Source organism: Fragaria vesca, linkage group LG4 (assembly GCF_000184155.1).
Source record: "Fragaria vesca subsp. vesca linkage group LG4, FraVesHawaii_1.0, whole genome shotgun sequence".
Classification (NCBI taxonomy): Eukaryota; Viridiplantae; Streptophyta; class Magnoliopsida; order Rosales; family Rosaceae; genus Fragaria; species Fragaria vesca.
Window position 1 is genome coordinate 16,393,911 of NC_020494.1, and position 11,509 is coordinate 16,405,419.

Sequence of the window (11,509 nt, forward strand, 5' to 3'; positions counted from 1 at the left end):
AAAAGTGGGTATGGTGTGGTAGGTTATGGGAACACAAAATACTAGTTTATTGATTTATTGTCGTTGGCGAGTTTTGTTTTGGGTCTATTGTTGGCGATATCCTAAAAGCACAAAACACACATAAGCTCAACTTCCCTTTCTTCTTCTTTCTTGTTCATGCTTCACATATTTTCATCACAACGATCTAATACACATAAGTAGAGTCATCTTGGTAGAGTTGTCGTTACAACACATTTTGCACTAGAGTACATATTTATTGTCAAGTTTTATATTTTAGGGAGCTCTTCTAATGAGGGACATTTAAAATATGAGAATTAGTTGAAGACTTTTCGGTTTATGGTTTAAAAAACTCATTTTTTTTATCACATTTTAACATTTCATTCGTTTAGTTTTTAGGTCTATATGAGTATATCACTTATACAATTTTTCAACCAAATTTATGATCGTTAAGGTAATGAACTATATCAAATTAATTGACGATACAAATCTGTCAAGAGTGCGGCTATTGAGACCTCCAAATTTGCTCAATATACCTCTCATTCTCTCTACACCTCCTTTTTACTTTTTAATATAAGCATTTTCTCACTAGACCTCATTTCAAATTCCTAATATAACCTTAATTTTTTATTGACATATATTTTAATTAATTACTTACTTCACCTCTTATTCACTCAATATACCTCTTATTCTTTGTTTGTTTTTTTTTTTACCTTTTTGTTTTTGAACATCCATTATCCCTAGCTACCTTCATTTTTTTATTATTTTTTTCATGCAAGAAAATGTTTTATCATGATCATTTTAACTTTTGTTTTTCTTTTTTGTACGTTTTATTTTTTCTCTGTTTTTCTATTTTGAATAATTTGATCTCTATTTTATACCTCATAATAAATTATTTTAATAAATATATATTTTCTATAATCAATATATATATATATATTTACAAAAATATTTATGCACCTTGCAAATATATGTGTTCAACATGTATGATAATACAAAGTTTTATGTCACATAATCGATATTTGATCATTGTTTTAGCTCTTATGAACAATATATATATATATATGCTTTAATAAAAAGAAATTAGAAAACGAAAATATATAAGGAAAATAATAAAGAATGTAATCAATTATTATTGAATTGGAAAGTTCAGAGAGAATAAATATAATATTTTCTTTTGTATAATTATTGTCCTTAATAATCATAGTGTATGAGGATATATATGTCATTTAATAATTCACAATAGAGTGAGGTTTAATGAGCAAATTTGAAGGTCCCAATAGCCACACTCATCTGTCAAACATGAACCGTTTAAGTTCATAATTGGTAAATCATACTTAACGGTTTTTCAATATGGCTGAAAATTTACAGAAATAATATACTCATAAATACTTATAAATTGAATGGTTAAGGTGGATATAAGATCAAAAAGTATGATAAACTGAAATGAATATTAAGGAAAAATAAATGAATGAATATCTGTATTTTGAATCACTATCGCTATCCAATAGTCGCGTACCTAAAACGCACCGCATCACTGACTCGCGTGAGTCGCGTCACCATCGCGCTCAATAAACTACATAAACCCCCAAAACCCGAAAAACCAACCCCAAACGAAAAAAAAAAAAAAAAAAAAAAAATCCCAAATCGGAGCCCACTGAAAAATCCCCAATCGGAGTTAGGGTTTTCCATTCTCAAAGTTCAAATCTTTACCCTTTCCTACTCTCATTTTCTCGGCGCGACGTTTTCGGGAAAACCAATTAGGGTTTCGGCATTCGAATTTTACAGATGTTCTCGCCGCTGAGGAAGGCGCCGGCGGCGCTTTCGCTCACGCCGAGGAACACTGACAAAGGCAAGGCCGTAGCCTACGTCGACGGTCCTCCGCCGCCGCTGGGTTCGTTGAGCGAAATCAGAAGCGGCGGCGGGGCCAAAACGTCGCCGGAGTTGCAGAATGCAGATTGGAGGAGGTTTAAGGAGGTTGGGTTGCTCGATGAGGCGGCGATGGAGCGCCGTGACCGCCAAGAACTCGCCAATAAGGTTGATAGGCTCGAAGCCGAGGTAAAGCCGCCACCTTTTTCGGATTTTTTTGATTATTGCCTTGATCAGAAACCCTAGAATTTGAGCGTTGATTTGCATTTTGATTATATCGTAATTGATTTGTTGTTGTGCAGCTTTATGATTACCAGCATAACATGGGGCTTCTCCTTATCGAGAAGAAAGAGTGGGAATTGCAGCATGAGGAGTTGAGCCAAGCATTGGCTGAAACTCAAGAGATTCTACACAGAGAGCAGAGGGCTCATCTAATTGCAATGTCGGAAGTCGAGAGCCGGGAGGAGAATTTGAGGAAGATATTGGTGGAGGAAAAGAAGGCCGTAGCTGAGGTATGCTTGTCTATCTTGTTTTTGTGAATTTGTGTTTAAATATTTGGAAATGTGTGTGAGTAATGATGTATTTGGTCATGGCAGCTCGAAAAGTCTCTGCGTGAAATGCACGAGGAGTATACCCGGACAAAGCGTGCATCCGAGGCGAAGCTGGCTGATGCCAATGCGTTGATTGTTAGTGTTGAGGATAAATCTCTAGTGACAGATGAGAAGTTCCTTGCTGCGGAAGCCAAGCTTGCTGAGGCCAACAAAAAGAGTCTAGAGGTGGAGAGGAGGTTGCAAGAGGTGGAAACACAGGAGAATGTGCTTCGGAGGGAGCAAGCATCGTTAGCTACAGAGTATGCTCTATATACCCCATGAGTACCTTGCATTTAGGATATGCATATTACTAGCGTATGTAGCTGTTCTATATTTGCAATGAACATGAGATAGTGTTTTAGTCTGTCACGTGATTTGTGGTTGTTGTTTTTATTATTAGGAGAGAGGCACACAAGGAAACCTTTTACAGGCAACGAGTAGACTTGAATGAGTGGGAGAAGAAGCTTAAAGAAGGGGAAGCGAGGCTGAGTAATCTTCGAAAACTTTTGAACGAGAAAGAGGAAAAAACAAATGAGAATGAGATAATTCTTAAGCAAAAAGAGAAAGACCTTTATGAGGCTGAAAGGAAGATTGAGTCTTCAAATGCTCTATTGAAAGACAAGGAAGATGATGTCAATAGACGACTAGCTGACCTAGTTTCAAAGGAAAAGGTGTGTATCCTTTGTTTAGAAGAGTTATTTCATTTTTCCAGCAAGTTCAATTGCAGTTTTGCCCAATTTTCTGTTTTGTTGCAGGAGGTTGATTCAGCTTCATACATATTAGAGATGAAGGAGAAAGAATTACATGCATTGGAGGAAAAACTAAGTTCAAGAGAAAATGTGAGTTCAAGTTCCAAATTTTTGATAGTGGTCTAAAGGTCTTTTTAGGTTATAATTCAGATGTTGCTTAACTGAGTCAGTGATAATTTGGCACAGCAATACTCGAATTAGACTATTTAGTTGGAATCTTTTTATTCAATCCAACCAAAGTCATAGCTTTTTTATTTTTCTTCTGCTATCTGTGCTGATATATGCAAATTGAAGCCACCTTTTGGTTTAGCATCTCAACATGGTCTTGTTGAATAGATTTGCTGGAATATGCAGGATGTATCATTTCGTTAGTTGTAAGCTCATTATTAGAACTTATAGGTAGCCCACTATTACCTGTAACTATCCATTTGCTTGCTGTTATAGAAGAATCTAGGCAAGAGTTTGGAGTGTCTATGATTGAGGAATTGTGAGGGAGGGAAATGTGCTTGAACTTCACTTATCCAATTGGTCGTACTATAAGTCTGAAACTATGGATTTTACAGGTAGAGATTCAAGAGCATCTTGACCAGCACAGGGCCATTCTTGATAGAAAAACACAAGCCTTTGAGTTGGGACTTGAGGAAAGAAGAAAAGAATTTGACAAAGAACTGAGTAGCAGGATAGATACGGTGGAACAAAAGGAACTTGAAATTAGTCACAAGGAAGAAATATTGAAGAAGCAAGAGAAAGCGTTGGATGAGAAATCTGAGAGGCTGAAGGAGAAAAATAAGGAAGTTGAAGTAAATTTGAAAAATTTGAAGGAGAGAGAGAAGAACTTCAAAGCTGATGAGAAAAAGTTAGAGCTGGAAAGGCAGCAAATACTTGTTAATATAGAGCACCTTCAGAATCTTAAAGATGAAATTCAGAAAATAAAAGATGAAAATGTTCAACTGGAGCAGCAAATTCGTGAAGGGAGAGAGAAGCATGCAATTACTGAGAAAGAGAAGTCAGACCACCTGCGTTTGCAGTCAGAGCTACAACAGGAAATAAACAATTATAGACTTCAGAATGAGTTACTTTTGAAGGAAGCTGAAGATCTGAAGCAGGAGAGGGAAAAGTTCGAAAAAGAGTGGGAAGATTTAGATGAGAGAAGAGCTAAAGTTGATGGAGAGCTAAGAAAAGTTGTTGAAGAGAAAGAACAATTGGAAAGATTGCAATGTATTGAAGCAGAGAGGTTGAAAGAAGAGAGAAAAGCAGTGGAGGATTACAGACAGAGGGAGATAGAAAATCTCAAACAGGAGAGAGAATCATTTACCGCTAAGATGACTAATGGGCAGATAGCCTTATCTGAAAAGGCCCAATCTGAGCATGCTCAAATGGTCCAAGATTTTGAGTCACGGAGAAGAGATCTTGAGACTGATATGCAGAAACGGCAAGATAAGATGGTAAAACAACTGCAGGAAAGGGAGACAGCATTTGAGGAGGAGAAGGATAGAGAATATACTAATATTAATTTCTTGAAGGGAGTTGCTGATAAACAAAGAGAAGAGCTATTATCTGAAAGGAATACGAATGAAAAGGAAAGGGAAGCACTTGCACTGCAGAAGAAGGAGCTAGAAGCCAACCAACTTGAAATGCGAGAAGACATAGATCAGCTTGACAAGCTTAGCAAGAAGATCAAGTGCCAGAGGGAACAGCTGATTGAGGAAAGAGGCCGCTTTCTTGCCTTTGTCGAGAGGGTTAAGAGTTGCAAGGACTGTGGAGAAATAACAAGGGAATTTGTGCTCTCTGATCTCCAAGTACCTGGGATGTATAATGTTGAGGCTGTTCCTAATTCAGAACATAAAGAGTCGGGATGGGGGGAAAAACTGCAACAGAAATGCAAGTTAGTGGTTTCCAAAGTAACTTCAAATAAAAAACTTGATGTGTCTACCGAGTTACCACGACCACCAGCTATGCAGAAAGGGAAGGAGCCTAAATTGCTTGCTAGTGAGGAAGCAAGAGGTCATAGCAGTCATGAAAATGAACCTCAGCCATCTCTTAGGAGATGCAATGACTCTGCCAATGCTGAAGCAGCTGTAGCTGATAACAATTGTAAAGCGGTGGATGGGTATGCTCCATCAATTGACGATTACAGTTTCATTAGCAGCCAGGAGCAAGACATTCCAGAAGATTCTGAGCAATCAGAGCTGAAGAGTGGCCGACGAAAACCAGCTAGGGGACGCAAGTCTAGATTGTCTAGAACACACTCAGTGAAGGCAGTTGTTGAAGATGCGAAGAAATTTTTAGGAGAAACTCCAGAACCATCAAATGCAAGTTTGCTCAATGAGAGTAGTTACATAAATGAGGGTGATTCCAGTTTTACTAGCATCGGTCGGAAACGACCACGCCCTCGTAGCTCCAGGGTAGAAAGCGAGCAAGATGATTGCGATAGTGAAGGACGTTCTGGTAGTGTCACAGCTGGTGGGCATAGGAAGAGGAGGCAACCTGTTGCTTCAGCAGTGCAAACCCCAGGTGGACAGCGATATAATCTCAGAAACCGCAAGACGTAAGTTCCTTTGGGTTTGTAGTTCAACTGGTGTCAACTTCGAAGACCAGCATCTTACGAGTCTAAGTAGATGTATTGTGAGTCTTTGCTATGCTAGATCCGTTTTGGGTTTGTTTCCAAATAGCTGAAGTTTTTCATACTATTGGGATTCCAACACGTTGTCAATTTCAAAAATTAAAATTACTCAGAATTTTTTGTTTATCTATTATGTTCATATAGATTGTTGGTCCCCTTTCAAATGCTCACACTGATTTTTTTTTCTTTGATTGTTAATGCTCACATTGATTTGAAACCTTTTCTATTGTTAATGCTCACATTGATTTGAAACTTGAGAAATTGAACTTGTGCTTAGTCCTACCAGTATAATTTATTCCAAGCTCCTACCAAGTGCATAACAGCTCATAATGGTGTAAATTAACTGAGCCTTGAAGTGCCTTGTTCAGTAACCGATTCCTTTCTCAAATGATTGGTCCAAGAGCAATCAAATTACTTCGGTTTTTTCATTTCCTGTGAAAGGACAAGGCTTTATTGTTAATAAATAAGTTTTCTGATACTGAGTTGTTATTGGTATGGAGAAAAATGTGATTCTTCTTTCCTATTATTTGATACAATGTTAAGACAGACACTATGAAGATGATACAATGTTAAGACAGACACTATGAACATGATATGTTGATCCATGTTTGTTGTTGGTAATTGTGGAATTATACATTCTGGTGTTTAAGAAGATTAAAGTAGAATCTGATTCCATGTTATTTCAAGTATTTTAAATTTTTGTATGAACGTTGTTCAGTGCAGGAACATTGGCAGCAGCGTCAGCAGCGCCTCACTTGAAAAGTAGAAGGAAGGAAGAATCAAAACCCGAATCTGTTGGCGCAGAGCTCATTCAGGTCACAACATTAAAACCTGTAGAGTCAACAGAGGAGCGAGTTGTGAGGGTAAAATCCTCAATTTATTTGGTTTTGTTTTTTACTATTTGTGATGGTTTTTAGCTGAAATTACTGAACTTTTGTATGAAGTTGTGTCTAACTTCTGTTTAATGTGGTACAGTTTGCAACACCAGAACCACGAGACACTGTTAATGGCAAGGCTGATGCAACGAAATTGGTTGAAGAGGCAGAGTTGAGTACAGAATTGAATGGCACAGAATCTAGCCACAGCACAGGTGGTGAGAGTGGCGACAGCTCAGGTGATGAGAGCGGTGATGACTATGATGATGAGGATCATCCTGGTCAAGTGTCAATAGGGAAGAAGATCTGGACCTTCTTCAGCACATGATGTGTTGAATCTAACTCTTGGACAATTTTTGAACATGTTGTAATGGCAATGATTTAGCTTCAGCATCTTTAGCCCTGTATTGAGTTAGCTTCAGGCTCTTAGCTTTTTCTTTTCTTTTCGCCTTATTTGCCTTGTAATTCCATTACCAGCTATAGCACCTGCAAATTGATAACTGAGCAGTTCGATTGTAGAAGTGTATAAGCTCCTTGTTGAAGTGTATAAAACAGTCCTTGTTTCTTAATGCAGGAAGTTTTCGGAATCAAGTTTTCAGATGATCTGTTTCAATCGAAAGTCACTACTAAGATTTCTTTTTGTTCTTTCTTTTGACAAAGTTAACCCCTTCTTTGGTTGTTCGAGGATCTGGTTGGTTTGTTTACAGGGTTCATATAGACATTAACTGACTAAATGATACAGATTAGTCGAGCAAAACCAACTGGGGAGCTCTTCACTAGTTTTAAGACCCATCATCCTTCCTTAGTTTTAACTCTTTCACTCACATACAAACACCAATGTGTAAAAGGGGGACCTCTACAGGAAGAGAAGCTTGTGAAGAAAATGACTTATCAGTCTTGCTAGTATTATTGATAGGCCTGCCAAAACCAATTAAGTAGAGCTCGGGCTATGCCGTCTTAGCCTTCTCCATCTCTCCCCATCCCCACTACTGAAACACTGTGGTCCTTTTGCTTTCTCATCTGCATCAGAAGCTGCAAACCAAGTCACTTATTAACTTCTTCGCACCAGCTTTCTTCTTCAATGCTATAATGAAGTGTTACTGATAGTTTCTTTTCTGGAGAAGAAGAGAGGATCTGGATTGTTTCTGTCTTCTCCTCTGTTATGGAATTGATGGATTTTCATACTTACTAGTAGAATATCGTTTCAGACTTGCAGTCCATAACAATGGCCTCAAAGAACAGAGAGAAAACCAGTTTCAACGGGTTACTCTTGTTCTTTCCTATGGAAAAAATAATGGTCTGGGGTAAAAAGTGAAGGGTGAGGTCAGAAGATCTAACTTGATTGATGTCTGAGTGTAGTCAGTGTACTAAACTTCCCAGAGCAGGAGTGCATATATATATATATACACGTTATTATATTTTTCAATATAATCTATATTGGAAAGGAAATAATTTATTTTCTTCATTTCTTATGGTGGTGGAGCAATATTGAAAACTCAATAGATAGTGTCCGGGGAGTTGCAATATTCTTGAGTATTATAGAACACTTAGATTATCCAAAAAAATAAATAGAACACTCAGAAAGATATCACTGAAAGATCCTCTGATCTACCCACATTGTACTATTACTAATCATTTAAATTGAAATAGGTTTGAAACTCTATTACTTTGATCGTCAATTTAACCCATAAGTAATTTGTTGTTTACACTACCATTTTCATACCTTTCTTGCATGACACCACATCTCATCGGTTCTATGCCAGTCCCCCATCTCATCGGTTCTATGCCAGTCTAGTATTCGGATTCATGACCTCGACGGTGTTAGTTATACAAACAGCTCCGGCATACCATATGGGAGTAATGGGATCATTAAATTTTGCTCACAAACAATTTAAGGCTTCAATAATCTCTTGTCATTTCCATCTTCTCGTTTCAGAAAATCAGAACCCAGTAGACACCTAAAGACCCAAAAGCCTAAACCTACAGAGCAAGCAAGCAGAACCCAGAGACATAAAAACCCATCTTTTTGTCCTGCATACAATTACATACACCTCTGCTTTGCATGGCCAACTGGTCCCCCTAAAACCCTAAACCCTTATCCAAACTTAACTAATCTCACCTCCTTAACATCCCCAACTACCTTCTCCCTTTAATTATCCAATAAATCTTGCAATTTTAATGAACTTAAATTGAAAAGATATGTTAATGAATGTATAGCAGAGCTTGTATAAAGGCTAATCTAAGCTTTCACTTTCAGCCCCCCCAACATTATTATTTCCAGTTTTCAATACCATTACTCTTCGAGAATTGCGCTGTGGATTTTCTAGCTCTCTCTGCCTCTCTCTGCTTCACCTATATTTCTTGGCTTTGCCATTAACACAGATGAGGAGGAGAAAGTAAGAGAAAGAGAGCGAGCTCTGTTTTCTTTTCTTTGCTTGCTTATCTCTGTTTTATCTGTTTCTGCTTCTCTCACTTTTGCTTTCTCATTCACATCTTTGGATAGTTTCTTCATTCTCTTTGGGTCCCCAAACACTTGTGAGTTTCCTCAAAGTGACCCCATGTTGATATTTCTCATGAAATTCCATCCATGATTCCAATTCCTGTTTCCTATTTCCTTGCTCTTTTCGGGTCTCTTGCTCATCATCCCTGAAACGAAACAGAGTCTCCTCTGTTCTGTTTTACTCTGTTTCCAGTTTGTTTCTTTTGAATATCGTATTGGTATTTGAATCTACCACCCGTTCCATCATGAAAAGCTACACTTCCATCAGTGTTTTCATTTTCGCTGTCTTCATTCTCTTCTCGGCTGCTTCGTGCTCTGAAGAAGAAGAAATTGAACAAGGTTTAGCTCCAATGGAGAGAACAGAGCAAGAAGCTCTCTACTTAGCTGTTCAAGGCTTTGTGGGCAAATGGTGGAATGGTTCAGACCTCTACCCGGATCCTTGTGGATGGACTCCTATTCAGGTAATGTTACTTTCACGTTTTAACCCCCATCATTCTGTACTGGCTTTGTTTCTACTCTACCAAATGCCAAAGTGACAATCTTTCTTTTCCTTTTTCATTTGTCACTCTTGTACTTGTGATAATACTTCTCAACAATCCCCAGTTTGTCTTTCACGATTATAGAAAAAAAGATAAAACTGGCAAAAAAGTTGTACAAAATACTACAATAAACTCAAATAGTTTCAATAATTGTAACCAATGAAACAACTATGCTCTATACTGTTACATTGACACAGTAGTTCATGACCAGCAGCAAGTTATTTAGACAATGCTTCATAAATTTTTAGGCTTTTGAGGTTGAATTTGATATAGGATTTCAATTTCTTTTACAGGGGGTGTCGTGTGATCTCTTCAATGGGCTTTGGTATGTGACAGTTATGAACATTGGACCTGTTCATGACAACTCTCTTAGTTGTTCCCCAAATGCGAAATTCAGACCCCAACTGTTTGATTTGAAGCACATAAAATCTTTGTCCTTTTCCAATTGTTTCATCTCACCACACAAACACCCAATTCAAATCCCTGCTGACAATTGGTGGAGGTTCTCTGAGAGCTTAGAATCACTGCAGTTTCGATCAAATCCCGGTCTTACTGGTCAAATCCCCAGTAGCTTTGGTGGCCTCAGAAAGCTCCAATCTTTGGTGCTAGTAGAGAATGGATTAAATGGTGGGTTACCAAGTAACATTGGAGACTTGGTACAGTTGAAGAGGCTAGTTCTCTCTGGAAACTGGTTTACAGGTCCAATTCCTGATAGTTTTGGTAAATTAAATCAGCTCTTAATCTTTGATTTAAGCCAAAACTCATTACGTGGGCCTTTGCCAAGCACTCTTGGAAGCTTGACTTCACTCTTGAAGCTTGACTTGAGCAACAACTTATTAGGAGGGTCAATTTCTCAAGTGGGTGATCTGAAAAACCTGACCCTTTTGGACCTGAGGAGTAACAATTTCTCTGGTGGGTTGACCCAGTCAATTCAAGAGATGCATACCTTGGAAGAGATGGCATTGTCCAACAACCCAATTGGTGGAGACCTCAATACCTTAGAGTGGCAAAACATGGACAAATTGGTCATTTTGGATCTTTCCAAAACAGGGTTAACAGGGGAGATTCCAGAGTCCATATCAGAGTTAAAGAGGTTGAGGTTTTTGGGTCTAAGTGACAACAAGCTTAGAGGTAACCTCTCACCAAAGCTTGCAACTTTGCCTTGCATTAGTGCACTCTACCTACATGGTAACAACCTCACAGGGGAGCTTAAATTCTCCGAGTCGTTTTACGCAAAAATGGGGAGTCGTTTTGGTGCTTGGAACAACCCTGATCTCTGCTACACTGATGCATTGGTCACAAAGAGCAATGTACCATTTGGGGTCAAGCCATGCCAGGCTGAGGTCACATTGCTTGAATCGAATTCAAAGGCAAAGCTGGAAGATGGTGGTTTGAATCGAAAATCCTACATCACTACTTCTTTGGGATTCTCAAGTCGTGGTGGCATTGATGGGATTTGGTGGCTTGGTGGGTTGCTGCAATTAATAATAGTTCTGTTGTTGAATTGCTTCATATAGGTTATTGCTGATCTTGTTCAAGTCCAGATCATAACCAACCCTTTTAGTTTGTAATAGTAACTTGATCTGTAGTTTGCTTTGCTCTCCTAAGTCCTAACAAGCACTCAAATATATAGCAACAGGCCAACAGCTTATGTAATGTTCATCTTTCTATCTACATTCATTGCACAAATGTCTTTTACTATCCCACAATTCTGCAAGCAACTCTATCTCATCTCTTTTGACATTTACTACAGTTATTTTCGATTTA

At 38.2% G+C, this 11,509-nt stretch overlaps 2 protein-coding genes across 2 annotated transcripts; both read left to right on the forward strand.

The window, feature by feature from the left end:
• Nucleotides 1–1,598: 1,598 nt before the first annotated feature.
• On the forward strand, nucleotides 1,599–7,302 carry LOC101308860 (putative nuclear matrix constituent protein 1-like protein-like). Its single transcript, XM_004297103.1, has 8 exons — nucleotides 1,599–2,055; nucleotides 2,169–2,378; nucleotides 2,463–2,716; nucleotides 2,857–3,127; nucleotides 3,212–3,295; nucleotides 3,769–5,753; nucleotides 6,547–6,691; nucleotides 6,804–7,302. The coding sequence occupies exons 1-8, from the start codon at nucleotides 1,786–1,788 to the stop codon at nucleotides 7,029–7,031; spliced, it is 3,447 nt and encodes a 1,148-aa protein (XP_004297151.1). The 5' UTR covers nucleotides 1,599–1,785; the 3' UTR covers nucleotides 7,032–7,302.
• A 1,830-nt stretch (nucleotides 7,303–9,132) lies between these two features.
• On the forward strand, nucleotides 9,133–11,259 carry LOC101291237 (piriformospora indica-insensitive protein 2-like). Its single transcript, XM_004298265.1, has 2 exons — nucleotides 9,133–9,664; nucleotides 10,036–11,259. The coding sequence occupies exons 1-2, from the start codon at nucleotides 9,449–9,451 to the stop codon at nucleotides 11,257–11,259; spliced, it is 1,440 nt and encodes a 479-aa protein (XP_004298313.1). The 5' UTR covers nucleotides 9,133–9,448.
• The last annotated feature ends 250 nt before the right edge of the window (nucleotides 11,260–11,509 follow it).